This window comes from Panulirus ornatus, chromosome 40 (genome assembly GCF_036320965.1).
Source record: "Panulirus ornatus isolate Po-2019 chromosome 40, ASM3632096v1, whole genome shotgun sequence".
In the NCBI taxonomy this organism is placed as follows: Eukaryota; Metazoa; Arthropoda; class Malacostraca; order Decapoda; family Palinuridae; genus Panulirus; species Panulirus ornatus.
Window position 1 is genome coordinate 3,850,275 of NC_092263.1, and position 22,277 is coordinate 3,872,551.

The window sequence follows — 22,277 nt, forward strand, 5'->3', positions numbered from 1 at the left end:
AACATGAATAAATTCTATATATATATATATATATATATATATATATATATATATATATATACATATATCTTTCTCTTTCTTTCATACTATTCGCCATTTGCCGCGTTAGCGAGGTAGCGTTAAGAACAGAGGACTGGACCTTTGAGGGAATATCCTCACCTGGCCCCCTTCTCTGTCCCTTCTTTTGGAAAATTAAAGAAAAAAATAAAACGAGAGGGGAGGACTTCTAGCCCACCGCTCCCTTCCCTTTTAGTCGCCTTCTACGATACGCAGGGAATACGTGGGAAGTATTCTTTCTCCCCTATCCCCAGGGATATTATATATATATATATATATATATATATATATATATATATATATATATATATAATTTTACAATACTTTGTCGCCGTCTCCCGCGTTAGCGAGGTAGCGCAAGGAAACAGACGAAAGATTGGCCCCACCCACATACACATGTATATACATACACGTCCACACATGCACATACACATACCCATACATTTCAACGTACACATATATATACATACACAGACATATACATACATACACATGACATAATTCATAACTCCCTCCCCCGGCACGTGCGCGAGGTAGCGCTAGGAAAAGACAACAAAGGCCACATTCGTTCACACTCAGTCTCTAGCCGTCATGTATAATACACCGAAACCACTGCTTCCTTTACACATCCAGGCCCGACAAAACTTTCCATGGTTTACCCCCACACGCCTCACATGCCCTGGTTCAATCCATTGGCAGCACGTCGACCCCGGTATACCACATCGTTCCAATTCACTCTATTCCTTGCACGCCTTTCACCCTCCTGCATGTTCAAGCCCCGATCGCTCAATATCTTTTTCACTCCATCCTTCTACCTCCAATTTTGTCTCCCACTTCTCGTTCCCTCCACCTCTGACACATGTATCCTCTTGGTCAGTCTTTCCTCACTCATTCTCTTTATCAAACAACCTCACACCACATATTGTCCTCAAACAACTCATTTCCAAAACATCCACCCTCCTTCGCACAACTATCTATAGCCTACGCCTCGCCACCATATAACATTGTTGGAACCACTATTCTTTCAAACATACCCATTTTTGCTTTCCGAGATAATGTTCTCGCCTTCCACACATTTTTCAATGCTGCCAGAACTTTCGCCCCCTCCCCCACCCTGTGAGTCACTTCCGTTTCCATGGTTTCATGAGCTGCCAAATCCACTCCTAGATATCTAAAGCACTTCACTTCCTCCAGTTTTTCTCCATTCAAATTTACCTCCCAACTGACTTGCCCCTCAACCCTGCTGTACCTAATATCCTTGCACTTATTCACATTTACTCTCAGCTTTCTTCTTTCACACACTTTACCAAACTCAGTCACCAATTTCCGCAGTTTCTCACCCGAATCAGCCACTAGCGCTGTATCTTCAGCGAACAACAGCTGACTCGCTTCCCAAGCTCTCTCACCCACAACAGACTGCATACTTGTCCCTCTCCAAAACTCTTACATTCACCTCCCTAACAACCCCATCCATAAACAAATTAAACACCATAGAGACATCACGCACCCCTCTCGCAAACCGATATTCACTGAGAACCAATCACTTTCCTCTCCTCCTACATATGCCTTACGTCCTTGATAAAAACTTTTCACTGCTTCAAGCAACTTGCCTCCCACACCATATATTCTTAATACCTTCCACAGAGCATCTCTGTCAACTATCATACGCCTTCTCCAGATCCATAAATGCTACAGACAAATCCATTTGTTTTTTTTTAAGTATTTCTCATACATTCTTCAAAGCAAACACCTGATCCACACATCCTCTACCACTTCTGAAACCACACTGCTCTTCCCCAGTCTGATGCTTTGTACATGCCTTCACCCTCTTAATCAATAACCTCCCATATAATTTCCCAGGAATACTCAACAAACTTATACTTTTGTAATTTGAACACTCACCTTTATCACCATTGCCTTTCTACAATGGCACTATGCATGCATTCCGCCAATCCTCAGGCATTTCACCATGAGCCATACATACATCAAATATCCTTACCAACCAGTCAACAACACAGTCACCCCCCTTTTTTGATGAATTCCGTTGCAATACCCCCCTAAACCCGCCGCCTTGCCGGCTTTCATCTTCCGCAAACCTTTCATTACTTCGTCTCTGTTTACCAAATCCTTCTCCCAAACACTCACTTCGCACACCACCTCGACCAAGACACCCTATATCTGCCACTATCATCTAACACATTGAACAAACCTTCAAAATACTCACTCCATCTCACATCACCACTACTTGTTATCACCTCCCCATTAGCCCCCTTCACCGATGTTCCCATTTGTTCTGTTGTCTTACTTTATATATATATATATATATATATATATATATATATATATATATATATATATATATATATATATATAATGAGTTGATAGAGATGCTCTGTGGAAGGTATTAAGAATACATGGTGTGGGAGGCAAGTTGTTAGAAGCAGTGAAAAGTTTTTATCGAGGATGTAATGCATGTGTACGTGTAGGAAGAGAGGAAAGTGATTGGTTCTCAGTGAATGTAGGTTTGCGGCAGGGGTGTGTGATGTCTCCATGGTTGTTTAATTTGTTTATGGATGGGGTTGTTAGGAAGGTGAATGCAAGAGTTTTGGAAAGAGGGGCAAGTATGAAGTCTGTTGGGGATGAGAGAGCTTAGGAAATGAGTCAGTTGTTGTTCGCTGATGATACAGCGCTGGTGGCTGATTCATGCGAGAAACTGCACAAGCTGGTGACTGAGTTTGGTAAAGTGTGGGAAAGAAGAAAGTTAAGAGCAAATGTGAATAAGAGCAAGGTTATTAGGTACAGTAGGGTTGAGGGTCAAGTCAATTGGGAGGTAAGTTTGAATGGAGAAAAACTGGAGGAAGTAAAGTGTTTTAGATATCTGGGAGTGGATCTGGCAGCGGATGGAACCATATCATAGGGTGGGGGAGGGGGCGAAAATTCTGGGAGCCTTGAAGAATGTGTGGAAGTCGAGAAAATTATCTCGGAAAGCAAAAATGGGTATGTTTGAAGGAATAGTGGTTCCAACAATGTTGTATGGTTGCGAGGCGTGGGCTATGGATAGAGTTGTGCGCAGGAGGATGGATGTGCTGGAAATGAGATGTTTGAGGACAATGTGTGGTGTGAGGTGGTTTGATCGAGTAAGTAACGTAAGGGAGATGTGTGGAAATAAAAAGAGCGTGGTTGAGAGAGCAGAAGAGGGTGTTTTGAAATGGTTTGGGCACATGGAGAGAATGAGTGGGGAAAGATTGACCAAGAGGATATATGTGTCGGAGGTGGAGGGAACGAGGAGAAGTGGGAGACCAAATTGGAGGTGGAAAGATGGAGTGAAAAAGATTTTGTGTGATCGGGGCCTGAACATGCAGGAGGGTGAAAGGAGGGCAAGGAATAGAGTGAATTGGATCGATGTGGTATACCGGGGTTGACGTGCCGTTAGTGGATTGAATCAGGGCATGTGAAGCGTCTGGGGTAAACCATGGAAAGCTGTGTAGGTATGTATATTTGCGTGTGTGGACGTATGTATATACATGTGTATGGGGATGGTTTGGGCCATTTCTTTCGTCTGTTTCCTTGCGCTACCTCGCAAACGCGGGAGACAGCGACAAAGCAGAAAAAGAAAGAAATATATATATATATATATATATATATATATATATATATATATATATATATATATATATATATATATATATATATATGTGTGTGTGTGTGTGTGTGTGTGTGTGTGTGTGTGTGTGTTTCATGTGTTCATTCAGAACATTAAAACTAAGTCTGAACAATGGAATAACTTTTATGCTTTAACGACCCCTGAATTCTCCACTTGCATAATGGGCAAATACTGTTTTTTCTAGAACTCTTCATTAAATTACTTTAATCTAATTACTTTTCTCTCTTCCCCCAGCGAGGATGACAAGCAATCAGCAAGAGAGGGAAAAAAACGCGACAATCTAAAAATTGAAAAAAGAAAAGAGGTAAACACTAATGACAGATTGTGCAAATGTTAAGTGAATAAAGCTATGGAGTTTTGGTGGTGTTATTAAGAAAAAAAGTGCCGGAGTTAGTCCATTGCAAACCAAGTGAAAACCATTTGTAAAGTTATTTGTTGCAACAAAAAAAAAATTAAAAAAACAAAAATAAAACAGGTACGGTTTTTTGCCTGACATTTAAACTGATAATTGGAACTCTGGTGCTTAAAGGAATATATATATGTATATATATATATTTTCCCCCCTCTCCAGTGCAATATTTTTGAAAACATGTGCATGATGTATTTTTAGTGTACCTGACAATGTCGCTGAAGTTGGTCAAAAAATGTTGGTGAGCTGTGAGAACGGAGGGACCATTGCATGGTATGGATGGTGGATTATACACGATGAAATGACTTTCTTTTTTATTCGCTCCGGAAGCAGCGATGGCAAGCGTAGATAGATTCCAAAAGCACTAAATTGCCTTTCAACGACTGTCAGTCAGTAAACATACACAGAATCCAGGGGGTTCACGTTTCGTCAGTCAGGTGATGACCAGTGGGTGAATGCAGGGCCAAGTGCTGGACCAAACGTTTGAGGAACAGCTACATCTGTTGAGGGAACATAGGCCCAAGTGCTGGACCAAACGTTTGAGGAAGACCTACATCTGTTGAGGGAACATAGGCCCCAAGTACTGGACCAAACGTTTGAAGAACAGCTACATCTGTTGAGGGAACATAGGCCCCAAGTACTGCACCAAACGTTTGAAGAACAGCTACATCTGTTGAGGGAACATAGGCCCCAAGTACTGGACCAAACGTTTGAGGAACAGCTACATCTGTTGAGGGAACATAGGGCCAAGTACTGGACCAAACGTTTGAAGAACAGCTACATCTGTTGAGGGAACATAGGACCAAGTGCTGGACCAAACGTTTGAAGAACAGCTACATCTGTTGAGGGAGCATAGGGCCAAGTGCTGGACGAAACGTTTGAGGAACAACGTATCCGTTTCGGAAATGAATGTCGAGCAATGTCTTCGCCTGTAGAAGCAGTGGGTCCGTCTCACTGCTCGGTAACTCCTGCGTTTGTGAGTACGACGGGAGAACCCCTTTTACACCCCTCGAACTGGGTGCCAGAGGCGGTTCTCTTCTCCAGGGCATCGTAGAGGAAGCCGGCTATGGAGACGGTGTGTGGGCGGAGCGCCTCCAGGAGTGGGCGTGGCGGGGTCAGGAGTGGGCGGGCTGTGGTGGGTTTAGATGTGGTGAGCCACACACTACCACGCAACTACCGCACCAAGACCTACCACCACCACCACCCTCCTCCTCCTCCTGCTCCTCCCTGCTGCCCGTCCCCACACGACCCCTGCCACGACCAGGGTCTTCCCGACCCGACCTGCGCCCACTGCCAGCCAGATCTGTGTCCCGGAGACCCAAGCTTACGCTGCGCCCAGGTCAAACCCTACCCGAGCCACGGGTATCCCCCACAGGTGGTGACCAGTGGGTGGGAGAACGTGGGCGTGGCCGGCGAGTGCGCTACGTGCAGGGGGATGGTCGCCCCGCCCCTCTCCTGTGCCTGCTCGGACCCATGTTGCCTCGGCAGCTACGCCACGACGCCCGTGTGGGACCCGGCTAGCCACCACGACCAGCGCCAAGCCCTTGCCCCACACCACGACCTGCAGGTGGTGAGGGCGTCGTCAGTGTGTGTGGTAGGTAATTGTGGTGACTGCTGCAGCGCCTCGCCCACATGGGTAGAACAGGATGATATCTTGTTCTCCTGAAGAACTATCCCCCCACATACCATGTTCTCTCCCTACACACCATGGTCTCTCCCCACACACCATGGTCTCTCCCCACACACCATGGTCTCTCCCCACACCCCATGGTCTCTCCCCACACACCATGGTCTCTCTCCACACACCATGGTCTCTCTCCACACACCATGGTCTCTCTCCACACACCATGGTCTCTCTCCACACACCATGGTCTCTCTCCACACACCATGGTCTCTCCCCACACACCATGGTCTCTCCCCACACACCATGGTCTCTCCCCACACACCATGGTCTCTCCCCACACACCATGGTCTCTCCCCACACAACATGGTCTCTCCCCACACAACATGGTCTCTCCCCACACAACATGGTCTCTCCCCACACAACATGGTCTCTCCCTACACAACATGGTCTCTCCCCACACACCATGGTCTCTCCCCACACACCATGGTCTCTCCCCACACACCATGGTCTCTCCCCACACACCATGTTCTCCCCCCCACACACCATGTTCTTGCCTTTGTTTCTCGCCCCCCCCCCCCCCTTCATTTGGTTCTCCCTGGTAACCCCCTTTGATAACCCGATTTAATTTCAGGGGAAAAGTTCTCTTATTGTGTACGTCAGTCATTCCATTTTTTTCTTTTTTATTTATTTTTCTTCATTATTTCAGCAGACTGGGCATCCGAGGTCATGTGAGTGGACATGATGTAAATGGATTTATGTAGCGCGTATTTCGAGACTAAAATTCACCTTCCTCACCGAATTCTCAACGTATACATATGAAGATGAAATCACACTTCAGTATGAGTTCATACAATTATATTTAACATGTAATTTTTCTATACATGTGGCACGACATGTTTCGTGGAGACAATCCACCTCATCATCAGGTGGTGCCAGTACTTAACAAAGTTATTTAAATCCCAACATCACACTTGAGTCCCGCCGTCCAGCACCAATCTGTACAGACCAACCACTGTCCGCTTTGTCTGGCAGTAACCGTTGTAAGGGAGAGTGATTAAGGGGGGTCACGTGGCGGGGGTTGACCTGGGTGGCTGGGTGTGTCTTGAACAACTTTATGTTTTCGTGTTTTGTCAAATCTCTCAAATTTGGTTAATGCTAGGATGGGCTTTAAAATTGTCTGGGGTCAAATTAAAGTTCTTAGTATTGGCAATTAAGACAGATTCAATGACGTTACGTGTGACATAATCAGCAGAGGGGTATAGAATAACGGGATTTTCAAGATCTATGGCCAGGGTGATCATTTTCATGACAATGTTTAGCGATCGCATTTTTGTGGTCATCCCTGCGTACTGCATGACGGTGCCAATAGTTTTAACAGTCTGGTCTATATAAATATATTTACATGACTTGCATTTGACGGCGTAAACACTCCCAATTCTTGCATGATTTGGCCCATAAATATATATATATATATATATATATATATATATATATATATATATATATATATATATACATATATATATATATATACTGGAACGTAGTTAAGCCCTAATTGTTGCTTTGAACGAGGTTATATCATCGAGTGTTGATGAGGGAGTATTGTCTCGTGAAGGAAAATTTTCACAAGAGTCCACTGTTCCCCTGCTACTGGAAGCAGTGCTTCGGAGAGGCTGCAAGAGCCTCTTCAGAAAAAGTGATCCTGGGGTTATGGAATAATAATAAATAATAATAATAAATAAATAATGATAATAATAATGTGTGCCCACACTTCGATAAAAAGTCACTTTTGGCGAGGGTGTATAATTCTGAAGGAGCCTACACTCCCCTTCTACTGCAAGTAGCGCAGCCTCGAGCTGCAGGAGCCTTTGGAAAGAGGTCCTATATTGGTCTATGACCCTACAAAAGTTGGGCCAGGGGTAATTATGAATCAATCAATATGACAAGACTCACCTGACATTGAGCGACCATCAGTGGACAACAGTTTGGTGTTCCACATACCATTCTCAGAGCCTGTACAGGAAACAATAATCCTCATGTAATATTGACCTTAATAGTGTCTGTACAGATCATAAACTCTTTTAAATATAAAAATGAAACGAGTAAAGATATCAAGGAAAGAAAAGACCGAGAGATGTAATAATGTAAGTAAAGGATGAATATATTATCAAGAAATAACCCATTGATTATAATCCTATCTTACAATAAGTGTGATGATGTATATTAGAAAGACACGAGGCTCAAATGACCTAGTTAGGATCAAAATCCAGAAGTTCACAGGTCAATAACATAAGAGATACGAAAGCAGTTGGACAATCCGATTCTAAATGTAAAAAACGTACTTAAAAAGATCGTAACTGCCTACATACCTCAACATTATATATATATATATATATATATATATATATATATATATATATATATATATATATATATATATATATATATTGGAAAGGATCACAATTTTGCGCTTGATCAAGATATTTCTACGAGTCCACGGGGAAAATGATACACGAAAAGTTCCCAAGTGCACTTTCGTGTAATAATCACATCATCAGGGGAGACAAGAGAGAAATATAACAGTCAGTTGATATACATCGAAGAGACGAAGCTAGGACGCCATTTGGTAAACATGTGCTTGTCCATGTTTGACAATCACTTGTTTACCAAATGGCGTCCTAGCTACGTCTCTTCGATGTATACCAACTGACTCATATTTCTCTCTTGTGTCTCCCTTGATGATGTGATTATTACACGAAAGTGCACTTGGGAACTTTTCGTGTATCATTTTCCCCGTGGACTCATAGGAATATCTTGATCACAAGCAAAATTGTGATCCTTCTACAATATATATATATATATATATATATATATATATATATATATATATATATATATATATACACACACACACACACACACACACACACAAAAGCACTCGAAACGTATATACACCCTGAATGCAGGTCTTGCCAATTACAACGTTCGTTTAGTCCTTTAAAGCTGGCTCGCATTAAAAGCATTTAAATCGGCGGCCGAGGAATTTAAACGCCAGGCCGCATCGGGGCATTTAAACCAGTGACCCAGGAATTAATCTAAACCCCTGCCCCGACCCAGGACGTTTAAATAGGCCTCGAGAAACGTTTTAATTCCTGTTGTGTACAGTGTTTAGAGTCTGTTAACCGCGTGGTGTTTGTTTTAATGCCATTGTTATCATCTTTGAGGTAACTCAAAAGGCAGCTATGGCTCCCGTATCTCACAGGATCATTTGAGTCACTCACAAACAGCCTCTGTGTGTCATATCTTATATGAGCTTTTCTGAGATGCTGGCGAGGCACAGAGAATGAGATGAGGGTCTGGTGGTTATAACTACCCAGTCTCCAGCTGAGGTTGTGGAAGACATTACGTCTAAGGTCAATGGAATTCAGTTCACGTCAGCAACACACGGGTAAGAAGAGCTTGTGGCCAGCAAGTCTATACAACGTAATCAACCAGACATTGATGATAGACGGACTGGCAATAACTCGTGGCTGTAGACGAACTGGTCATAACTAGTTACTGTAGAGGATCTGGCAGTAACCAGTTATTGTAGAGGAACTGGTCATAACTAGTTATTGTAGAGGAACTGGCAGTCAGTAACCAGTTATTGTAGAGGAACTGGCAGTAACCAGTTATTGTAGAGGAACTGGTAATAACCACCTGTTGTAGAGGAATTAGTAACAAACACCTGTTGTAGAGGAATTAGTAATAACCACCTGTTGTAGAGGAATTAGTAATAACCACCTGTTGTAGAGTAACTAGTAATAACATACAGGAGTAGGCAATAACCACTCCTCCTTGCCTGACGTGTTGTTGTTCAAGCTAACGCCAGCACAATCCTACCGTTGACCACATGAGGGTGGCGAACCCTATGGTGGAATCAAGCCAGCGAGGTGCAGCAAATGGTTCAGATGTCTTCTCGTATCAGGTCTCAGGATCCAGCCTGACACTGACGAGTCAAGACGAGTGAAAGAGAGAGAGAGAGAGGAGGGGGTACTTCCCTTCCTCCCTCCCCCTCTTCGCTACCCCCTCCCCGTCAATTCACACACAGGATCTCCGATTTCCCCGGCAATAAACTTAGGTGGGGAGGGGGACGGGACACGAACCCACACCAGTGTTGCACAAGAGTTTGCAATAGTGTCGTTGCTACGTCGGCAAAAGGTGAGGGAGGTGGTGGGGTTGTTCTCCCCTCTCATCCTGCTCCCTCCCAGGTCGTCAGATGTGTCATGCACTCTGTTGGGGGGGGGTGCATGACAGCGCCAGCACTGCTGTCAACCCTCCTCAGCTGTTCATTTCTTCGTTAAAATGAAAACCATAAAAAGTATCTGTTTACATCAGCATGCTAGACACAACTTTACGTTCCTCTTTCTTCCCGCTGATCCCCCCCATCGCTTCTCTGAAGATCAGTTCATATCACTGAAGTTCAGTCCTTCAGTCCAACGCTTCAGTAAGGCCATGAGCTTTCCTGACTCCTCTATTACTGGCCTCCAACACTGTGTTCAGCCTCCAACAGCTTCACGAAGATAAGGAACTCTTACCTCCTCCATTACTGGTCTCCAACACAGTGTTCAACCTCCAACAGCTTCATGAGGACCAGAAACACTTCTACCTCTTGCATTACTGGCCTCCAACACAGTGTTCAACCTCCAACAGCTTCATGAGGACCAGAAACACTTCTACCTCTTGCATTACTGGTCTCCAACACAGTGTTCAACCTCCAACAGCTTCATGAGGACCAGAAACACTTCTACCTCTTGCATTACTGGTCTCCAACACAGTGTTCAACCTCCAACAGCTTCATGAGGACCAGAAACACTTCTACCTCTTGCATTACTAGCCTCCAACACAGTGTTCAACCTCCAACAGCTTCATGAGGACCAGAAACACTTCTACCTCTTGCATTACTGGCCTCCAATACAGTGTTCAGACTCCACACGTACATCCTCTTTAACACTCACTCTAGCTGCTGACGACAACCCCCTCCTAACACATGCTTTACCATCGCCTCATCACCTGCAGCTTTACTGCAGCTGGGCCATGTATCATCCACCGTCCAGAGAATAGCAACACTACTAGCAATACTACTAGCCCTCACAATGCACAAGAAACTTACGTGTATGTACAAGACGTGGGTGATTTACCTGTGGTGTCCATGTGTTGTTGTGGTGTTGGTATATGTTGTGGCAGTGTCCACCTGTTGTTGTGGTGTTGTTACATGTGGCAGTGTCCACGTGTTGTGGTGTTGTTCTGCGACTCCTCTGTTGGAAGATGACTGGAGTGAACATATCGTTGTGTTCATATGACATGAGAATGACAGCGTCTGTGAGAGGCACTGATCTAGCACACAGTCCAGTTTTGTGTGGCTCATTTCACTAAGTTTATTCCACTCAGCAGAATTATGTATCCATTGCTCGAGAAAATTATATATATATATATATATATATATATATATATATATATATATATATATATATATATATATATATATATATATATATATATATATATATTTCATACTATTCGCCATTTCCCACGTTAGCAAGGTAGCGTTAAGAACAGAGGACTGGGCCTTTGAGGTAATATCCTCAACTGGCCCCCTTCTCTGTTCCATCTTTAGAAAAAAAAAATATGAGGGGAGGATTTCCAGCCCCCCGCTCCCAATTAATATATATATTTTTTTTTTCTTTTTTTATACTTTGTCGCTGTCTCCCGCGTTTGCGAGGTAGCGCAAGGAAACAGACGAAAGAAATGGCCCAACCCACCCCCATACACATGTATATACATACACGTCCACACACGCAAATATACATACCTATACATCTCAATGTACACATATATATACACACACAGACACATACATATATACACATGCACACAATTCACACTGTCTGCCTTTATTCATTCCCATCACCACCTCGCCACACATGGAATAACATCCCCCTCCCCCTCATGTGTGCGAGGTTGCGCTAGGAAAAGACAACAAAGGCCCCATTCGTTCACACTAAGACTCTAGCTGTCATGCAATAATGCCCGAAACCACAGCTCCCTTTCCACATCCAGGCCCCACACAACTTTCCATGGTTTACCCCAGACGCTTCACATGCCCTGATTCAATCCATTGACAGCACATCGACCCCGGTATACCACATCGATCCAATTCATTATTCCTTGCCCGCCTTTCACCCTCCTGCATGTTCAGGCCCCGATCACTCAAAATCTTTTTCACTACATCTTTCCATCTCCAATTTGGTCTCCCACTTCTCCTCGTTCCCTCCACCTCCGACACATATATCCTCTTGGTCAATCTCTCCTCACTCATTCTCTCCATGTGCCCAAACCATTTCAAAACACCCTCTTCTGCTCTCTCAACCACGCTCTTTTTATTTCCACACATCTCTCTTACCCTTACATTACATACTCGATCAAACCACCTCACACCACACTTTGTCCTCAAACATCTCATTTCCAGCACATCCACCCTCCAGCGCACAACTCTATCCATAGCCCACGCCTCGCAACCATACAACATTGATGGAACCTCTATTCCTTCAAACATACCCATTTTTGCTTTCGGAAATAATGTTCTCGACTTCCACACATTCTTCAAGTCTCCCAGGATTTTCGCCCCCTCCCCCCACCCTATGATTCACTTCCGCTTCCATGGTTCCATCCGCTGCCAGATCCACTCCCAGATATCTAAAACACTTTACTTCCTCCAGTTTTTCTCCATTCAAACTTACCTCCCAATTGACTTGACCCTCAACCCTACTGTACTAAATAACCTTGCTCTTATTCACATTTACTCTTAACTTTCTTCTTTCACACACTTTACCAAACTCAGTCACCAGCTTCTCCAGTTTCTCACATGAATCAGCCACCAGCGCTATATCATCAGCGAACAACAACTGACTCGCTTCCCAAGCTCTCTCATCCACAACAGACTGCGTACTTGCCCCTTTTTCCAAAACTCTTGCATTAACCTCCCTAACAACCCCATCCATAAACAAATTCACCAACCATGGAGACATCACACACCCCTGCCGCAAACCTACATTCACTGAGAACTAATCACTTTCCTCACTTCCTACACGTACACATTCCTTATATCCTCGATAAAAACTTTTCACTGATAACAACTTGCCTCCCACACCATATATTCTTAGTACCTTCCACAGAGCATCTCTATCAACTCTATCATATGCCTTCTCCAGATCCATAAATGCTACATACAAATCCATTTGCTTTTCTAAGTACTTCTCACATACATTTTCAAAGCAAACACCTGATCCGCGCATCCTCTACCACTTCTGAAACCACACTGCTCTTCCCCAATCTGATGCTCTGTACATGCCTTCACCCTCTCAGTCAATACCCTCCCATATAATTTACCAGGAATACTCAACAATCTTATACCTCTGTAATTTGAGCACTCACTCTTATCCCCTTTGCCTTTGTACAATGGCAATATGCAAGCATTCCGCCAATCCTCAGGCACCTCACCATGAATCATACATACATTAAATAACCTTACCAACCAGTCAACAATACAGTCACCCCCTTTTTTAATAAATTCCACTGCAATACCATCCAAACCTGCTGCCTTGCCGGCTTTCATCTTCCGCAAAGCTTTTACTACCTCATATATTCTACATAAGGCTGTATCATCGGCCGTTGACGAAAGGGAGAACAGTTTCATTCAGGAACGTCTCTATATATGCATCCACCATTTCCCTGCTACTGGACGTAGCGCAGCCTTTAAGCTGCAGGACTTCTTGGAGTCAAATGGATCCTGGTGGCTTAAAGAAATTAAAGTGTTTCTAAACATCTTAGTTTTGTATATTTCTTCCTGTCATTTTCTATCGTTTTCTGCTTCATATTCAAACAATTTCTCGGGATTTTTTCTAAGGTGCTCGTTCATCTCATAATCCATCATGTTCTCGTGTTATCTGCATGGTTTCTCTAGCCTCTGCTTTATCTAAGTCAGTTCTGTATACCTGACGTACATCATACAATCTTCCTTCCTCCATGGCACAATGGTGTTAAATTACCTTTATTTTTTTTCAGGTTTAATTTTCACGTGTCCATTAAACTCAATGTTTCCCTTGATCTTGTCGTTTCGTGATTCACCATAAACCGTCCACATCATTCCTCTATCTCTATCTATGTCTATCTACCAATCTGTCTATCCATCTATCTGTATGCATCTATCTACCTATCTATCTTTTTATCCATCTTTCAATCCATCTATCTACCTATCTGTCTATCTATCCATCCATCTATCTATCTGTCTATCCATCTATCTATCTGTCTATCCATCTATATCTATGTCCATCTATCTACCTATCTGTCTATCCATCTATCTACCTATACATTTGTCTGTCCATCTATTTACCTATCTTTCTATCCATCTATCTACCTATCTATCTATCCATATATCTACCTATCTGTCTAACAACCTATCTATCTGTATCCATCTACCTATCTATCTATATCTGTGTATCCCTCTGTCTACCAATCTATTTCCATAATCGTGGTTGACTTTCTCTGTTCTCACGTTCACCACAGCTGCCCCAAGTGAGGAGCGTAGAGGAGCGTTTGACCTCCGCCCTGGGTCACGCCCTTGACCCCCAGAACCGCGCCCACACCCACGACAACATCTACACCCACTCCAACGCCCATGGCAAAACCCACGCCGCCGCTACATCATCCACCACCATTTCCCACAGCAACGCGAGCACCCAGCCCAAGACCCACCACAGCGCGCCCCAGATCCACCACCTCCAGCCCACTGGGCCTCGATACCCTCCCTCTGAGATCGAGGCCCAACAACCTCAGTGTACGACGACGGAGACTTACGTCCACTCACATCAGTCCAGTCCCCACGTCCACTCCATGACCACCAGGGCCTTCGTCCACGTCAGGGGCAACGACGAAGACCATTGGAACGAGAAGAGACCACGTCTCTCCCACACACACAGACCCAACACCTACACCGCGGACCTCCAGAAGAATCAAGGGCAAGGCCCCGGGGCTCCTGCAGGGTCGCGCTTGAGTAGGAGTGTGGAGAATCTACCGAGGGACATCCAGGAACATATCCTCAAGTGCCAGTGTTCCTGCGACCACCTGGGCTACGGTAACTACTCGGTACGTCTACCTTTATCTACCTATCTATTTATCTACCTGGGATATGGCAACTACTCGGTACGTCTACCTCTACCTATCTATTCATCTATCTATCTACCTGGGCTACGGCATCTACTCGGTAAGTTGAGCATCAGTCAAGTTCCTTTGTTGTTGTCATGTAGAGACTAGATCAACCAGAAATATTTTCAGTTTGTTCTAATTACAGATGAGAATATGTCAAGGATTAATCTTGCATGTACAAAATATATACCTAATAATCTAATCATTCTGTCTGTATGCAGATTAACTCATGTTCAAGTAGAAACATTCCAAAATTCTTCATTGACTCTCTCTCTCTCTCTCTCTCTCTCTCTCTCTCTCTTTGCAACGTTCGTTTCTTTCCCTACCCGACTAAGCTTTGGAATTCTTTACCTTTCCATGTCTTTCCTGACACGTATCACCTGACCCTATTTAAACCCCAGCTGGACCAGGTAGGAGACTATAGAATGCTTCTCCTACGGAAACTTTTTTAAAAGAATATACGTCACGTCGCGATAACGGGATTTGAAGTACAGACTTGATGGTGAGTAATGAAATAATACTACTATTACGAAGCAATGGGATTTAAAGCACTGAAATCTACCATTTTGTGTTCCAAGGCATGAAATTAAAAGATGAACAGTTCATAGCACAAAGTTACAGAGGTGAAGAAAAAAAATCACAGCAATGAAATGAAGAACTGAATACACACAGGAAGGCGAAGTTCGGCATCTGCGATGACATGTGAAAATCAGACAGGACTAACATGAAAGGAATCTTAACAGCAAGATATAGATAACATTAAGAGTAAATAGAGTAATCTAGTAACTGTCAATAATGTCTTGATATTCTTTTGTTTTTCTCAAGTCATATTTTTGGGCGCTCGTCTGCCTGACAGACGGAGGCAGGTTGAGCCTTGCGATGATTCATTTGTCAAATGAATATTATTTACGTACGAATGAAACGAGCGGACGCTTCATGAATATCAGTCTCTCCCTTAATGACGAAGAGCAACGTTTTATGAACAGAGTCATCGCCTTTACTGACATGACCAGTATTTTGAACACGTCTTGACGAGGAGATAATCATGACATCAGAAAATGGGGAAACTGTTGGAAGGTATTTAACAAACTCTGCATGACAGAACACGTGAAAGGAATTGTTTGTCGCGTTACATCGCTTAAACACATTACATCACACACATATTAACCAATGGAAATGCTTAAAGACATTACATCACACACACAGTAACCAATGGAGATGTTTAAACACAGTACGTCACACACACACAGTAACCAATGGAAGTGCTTAAACACATTACATCACACACTCCTTAACCAATGGAGATGCTTGAACACATTACATCACACACACACAGTAACCAATGGAAATGCTTAAACACATTACGTCACATACACAGTAACCAATGGAAACGCTTAGCACATTACCACAAATGTAAATTATTTACCACTACATCCCAGGAATCGAACCCCGGTTCATCTGTGTAGCAACCTGATTCTCTGATTCACGTTTAAGATATATACATTAAACAAAGCAACCAATGGGAGTCATTCAACATTTTACGTCACGAACGAGCAAACCAATGGGAACCGTTTGACACATTCAGTCGCCGCAAACCCACCAATAGGATTTATTTGACATTATGACACGATATGGCAACCAATGGAGACAGTGACAAAACGTCATGACAAGACAACCAATGGCAGTCGCCTGACACACCACGTCACGACAGAACAACCAATGGCAGTGGCCTGACACATAACGTCACGACAAAACAACAAATGACAGTCGCCTGACACATCACGTCACGACAGAACAACCAATGGCAGTCGCCTGGCGCATCACGTCACGACAGAACAACCAATGGCAGTCGCCTGACACATCACGTCACGACAGAACAACCAATAAAACATCACCTTACAATTCACGTGACAACTGACGTCACCAGGAGAGCTAGGATGACTGCCTTGCCTCACAAACAACCTGTGTGTACAAGAATATAATTTTTCCTCGCGAATTTAATCATATTTAAGGCCTTTCCTGGAACTCGGCTAAATATAATTACGGTCTTTTCATACGTAAATCAAATAAAGGTGTTTATGATAAAGGTTTTTTAGCGCGCCTGAAGCAGATAATGACGTGTACAAAGTCTAAACCCCACACATACACACACATTTCCAGCCAGTCGAAAATGAATAAATTTTCAAATTCATAGAAAACGGAATTTCCGGGTTGCGGTAAACACAGAGGCTAAAAAAAAAAATCGACAGAGGGAATTATTTATGCAATCATTTACTCCAATACTAATTTATCGAGACAAAAAACCGAAAATGGGTAGTAATTTACTTAACTATTTTTTTATAGATTATTTGATTAACTTAGACGAGAAATGCTTAAAGAATTAAGAGATATATAATCTATTGTGATACGATCCATCATTGTAATTTGCTATGTAAACATTCTGTTCTCAAGACATCATTACGATTTTTTCTCTTAGTAAAGTTTGTGAATACTGTTATGTCCTTGCATTGTTCTGTGGTGTGTAGAAAGAATACTTCCCACGCATTTGTCACGTGTCGTAGAAGGCGACTAAAGGGGACGGAAGCAGGGGGGTAGAAACCCTCCCCTCCTTGTATTTTAACTTTCTAAAAGGGGAAACAGAAGGAGTCACGCGAGGAGTGCTCATCCTCCTCGAAGGCTCAGATTGAGGTGTCTAAATGTGTGTGGATGTAACCAAGATGAGAAAAAAGGAGAGATAGGTAGTATGTTTGAGGAAAGGAACCTGGATGTTTTGGCTCTGAGTGAAACGAAGCTCAAGGGTAAAGGGGAAGAGTGGTTTGGGAATGTCTTGGGAGTAAAGTCAGGGGTTAGTGAGAGGACAAGAGCAAGGGAAAGAGTAGCATTACTCCTCAAACAGGAGTGGTGGGAGTATGTGATAGAGTGTAAGAAAGTTAACTCTAGACTGATATGGGTAAAATTGAAAGTTGACGGAGGGAGATGAGTGATTATTGGTGCATATGCACCTGGGCATAAGAAAGATCATGAGAGGCAAGTGTTTTGGGAGCAGCTGAATGAGTGTGTTAGTGATTTTGATGCACGAGACCGGGTTATGGTGATGGGTGATTTGAATGCAAAGGTGAGTAATGTGGCAGTTGAGGGAATAATTGGTATACATGGGGTGTTCAGTGTTGTAAATGGAAATGGTGAAGAGCTTGTAGATTTATGTGCTGAAAAAGGACTGGGGATGGGGAATACCTGGTTTAAAAAGCGATATATAAATAAGTATACGTATGTAAGTTGGAGAGATGGCCAGAGAGCATTATTGGATTACGTGTTAATTGATAGGCGCGCGAAAGAGACTTTTGGATGTTAATGTGCTGAGAGGTGCAACTGGAGGGATGTCTGATCATTATCTTGTTTAGAAGAAGGTGAAGATTTGTAGGGGTTTTCAGAAAAGGAGAGAGAATGTTGGGGCGAAGAGAGTGGTGAGAGTAAGTGAGCCTGGGAAGGAGACTTGTGTGAAGAAGTACCAGGAGAGACCGAGTACATCATGGAAAAAAGTGAATCAAAGGACGTAAGGGGAGTAGGGGAGGAATGGGATGTATTTAGGGAAGCAGTGATGGCTTGCGCAAAAGATTCTTGTGGCATGAGAAGCGTGGGAGGTGGGTTGATTAGAAAGGGTGGTGAGTGGTGGGATGAAGAAGTAAGATTGTTAGTGAAAGAGAAGAGAGAGACATTTGGACGATTTTTGCAAGGAAATAATGCAAGTGAGTGGGAGATGCATAAAAGAAAGATGCAGGAGGTCAAGAGAAAGGTGCAAGATGTGAAAAAGAGGGCAAATGAGAGTTGGGGTGAGAGAGTATCATTGAATCTTAGGGAGAATAAAAAGATGTTTTGGAAGGAGGTAAATAAAGTGCGTAAGACAAGGGAGCAAATGGGAACTTTAGTGAAGGGGGCTAATGGGGAGGTAATAACAAATGGTGGTGATGTGAGAAGGAGATGGAGTGAGTATTTTGAAGGTTTGTTGAATGTGTTTGATGATAGAGTGGCAGATATAGGGCGTTTTGGTCGAGGTGGTGTGCAAAGTAAGAGGGTTAGGGAAAATGATTTGGTAAACAGAGAAGAGGTAGTAAAAGCTTTGCGGAAGATGAAAGCCAGCAAGGCAGCGGGTTTGGATGGTATTGCAGTAGAATTTATTAAAAAAAGGGGGTGACTATATTGTTGAATGGTTAAGGTTATTTAATGTATGTATGTCTCACGGTGAGGTGCGTGAGGATTGGTGGAATGCTTGCATAGTGCCATTGTACAAAGGCAAAAGGGATAAAAGTGAGTGCTCAAATTACAGAGGTACAAGTTTGTTGAGTACTCCTGGGAAAGTATATGGGAGGGTATTGATTGAGAGGGTGAAAGCATGTATAGAGCATCAGATTTGGGAAGAGCAGGGTGGTTTCAGAAGTGGTAGAGGATGTGTGGATCAGGTGTTTGCTTTGAAGAATGTATGTGAGAAATACTTAGAAAAGCAAATGGATTTGTATGTAGCATTTATGGATCTGGAGAATGCATATGATAGAGTTGACAGAGATGCTCTGTGGAAGGTATTAAGAATTTATGGGGCGGGAGGCAAGTTGCTAGAAGCAGTGAGAAGTTTTTATCGAGGATGTAAGGCATGTGTACGTGTAGGAAGAGAGGAAAGTGATTGGTTCTCAGTGATTGTAGGTTTGCGGCAGGGGTGTGTGATGTCTCCATGGTTGTTTAATTTGTTTATGGATGGGGTTGTTAGGGAGGTGAATACAAGAGTTTTGGAAAGAGGGGCAAGTATGAAGTCTGTTGGGGATGAGAGAGCTTGGGAAGTGAGTCAGTTGTTCGCTGATGATACAGCGCTGATGGCTGATTCATGTGAGAAACTGCAGAAGCAGGAGACAGTTTGGTAAAGTGTGTGAAATAAGAAAGTTAAGAGTAAATGTGAATAAGAGCAAGGTTAATATTAGGTACAGTAGGGTTGAGGGTTAAGTCAATTGGGAGGTAAGTTTGAATGGAGAAAAACTGGAGGAAGTAAAGTGTCTTAGATATCTGGGTGTGGATCTGGCAGCGGATGGAACCATGGAAGCGGAAGTGAATCATAGGGTGGGGGAGGGGGCGAAAATTCTGGGAGCCTTGAAGAATGTTTGGAAGTCGAGAACATTATCTCGGAAAGCAAAAACGGGTATGTTTGAAGGAATAGCGGTTCCAACAATGTTGTATGGTTGCGAGGCGTGGGCTATGGATAGAGTTGTGCGCAGGAGGGTGGATGTGCTGGAAATGAGGTGTTTGAGGACAATATGTGGTGTGATCAAGTAATGGTAGGGTAAGAGATGTGTGTTAATAGAAACAGTAGTTGAGAGAGCAGAAGAGGGTGTTTTGAAATGGTTTGGTCACATGGAGAGAACGAGTGAGGAGAGATTGACCAAGATGATATATGTGTCAGTTGTGGAGGGAACGAGGAGAAGTGGGAGACCAAATTGGAGGTGGAAAGATGGAGTGAAAAAGATTTTGAGTGATTTTGGCCTGAACATGCAGGAGGGTGAAAGGTGTGCAAGGAATAGAGTGAACTGGAACGATGTGGTATACCGGGGTTGACGTGCTGTGAATGGATTGAACCAGGGCATGTGAAGCATCTGGGGTAAAACATGGAAAGTTCTGTGGGGCCTGGATGTGGAAAGGGAGCTGTGGTTTCGGTGCATTATTACATGACAGCTAGAGACTGAATGTGAACGAATGTGGCCTTTGTTGTCTTTTCCTAGCGCTACCTCGCGCACATGAGGGGGGAGGGCGTTGTTATTTCATGTGTGGCGGGGTGGCGATGGGAATTAATAAGGGGCAGACAGTATGAATTATGTACATGTGTATATATGTATATGTCTGTGTGTGTGTATATATATATGTATAATTTGAGATGTATAGGTATGTATATGTGCGTGTGTGGACGTGTATGTATTTACATGTGTATGTGGGTGGGTTGGGCCATTCCTTCATCTGTTTCTTTGCGCTACCTCGCTAACGCGGGAGACAGCGACAAAGCAAAATAAATAAAATAAATATATATATATATATATATATATATATATATATATATATATATATATATATATATACATATATAAGATGTGACGATCACACTTGTCCGTGACGATAGCATGAAGGTGAAATCGCACTTCAGTTGTTCATACAATTTCATTTAACATGTAATTTTTCTATACATGTGACACGACATGTTTCGTGGAGACAATCCACCTCATCATCAGGTGGTGCCAGTACTTAAAGTTATTTAAATCCCAACATCACACTTGAGTCCCGCCGTCCAGCACCAATCTGTACAGACCAACCACTGTCCGCTTTGTCTGGCAGTAACCGTTGTAAGGGAGAGTGATTAAGGGGGGTCACGTGTCGGGGGTTGACCTGGGTAGCTGGGTGTGTCTTGAACAATTTCTTTATGTTCTCATGTTTTGTCAATTCTCTCATAATGATTTGGTTAATGCTAGGATGGGCTTTAAAATTGCCTGGGGACAAATTAAAGTTCTTAGTATTAGCAATTAAGACAGATTCAATAACGTTACGTGTGACATAATCAGCAGAGGGGTATAGAATAACGGGATTTTCAAGATCTATGGCCAGGGTGATCATTTTCATGACAATGTTTAGCGATCGCATTTTTGTGGTCATCCCTGCGTACTGCATGACGGTGCCAATAACACATCTCCGTTACAGTTTTACCAGTCTGGCCTATATAAATATATTTACATGACTTGCATTTGACGACGTAAACACTCCCAGTTGTTGCATGATTTGAAATACTATTTATTAAGGTCTTACTTGATGGTCCAGTACAATATCACCATCATATATATATATAATCATTGGCAGCATAATCTCGTCAAAGAACCTCTCACATCAAAGGAGGTCACATTTCCCCGCTACTGGAAGCAGCGCAGCCTTGGGCTGCAGGATAGCGTCTTTGAAAGACGTCTTGGTTAACGAAAGGACAATTCTTTTTTCAAAAAGAAAATTGTCCTTTGGTAATTATAAGTAAATCAACTGCTATGATGTTTATGGATGGTGTAGTGAGGGAGGCGAAATGCACAGCCCTCGGAGCGAGGGGAGGTCTGCAGTATGGCAGGAGCTCAAGGAATGGGAAATTGAATCATTCCTTGTTTGCAGATGACAAAGTTTTGGCCGCAGACTCCACAGCGAGGCTAGTGACAGTGTGTGTCTGTGTGGTGAGTGTGTGTGTGTGTACCAGAAGAAAGTTGGGAGTTCGTGTGAAG

The 22,277-nt window shown here is 43.2% G+C and overlaps 1 protein-coding gene across 1 annotated transcript in view; it reads left to right on the forward strand.

Moving 5' to 3' along the window:
- LOC139761498 (uncharacterized) overlaps window positions 1–22,277 on the forward strand; it is a 65,561-nt gene that overhangs the window by 15,869 nt on the left and 27,415 nt on the right. Inside the window, exons 2-3 of the mRNA XM_071685762.1 lie at window positions 3,956–5,724; window positions 14,359–14,937. Of these exons, the coding sequence (XP_071541863.1) occupies window positions 5,197–5,724; window positions 14,359–14,937 (1,107 nt within the window). The 5' untranslated portion in view covers window positions 3,956–5,196. The remainder of the gene's footprint in view (window positions 1–3,955; window positions 5,725–14,358; window positions 14,938–22,277) is intronic.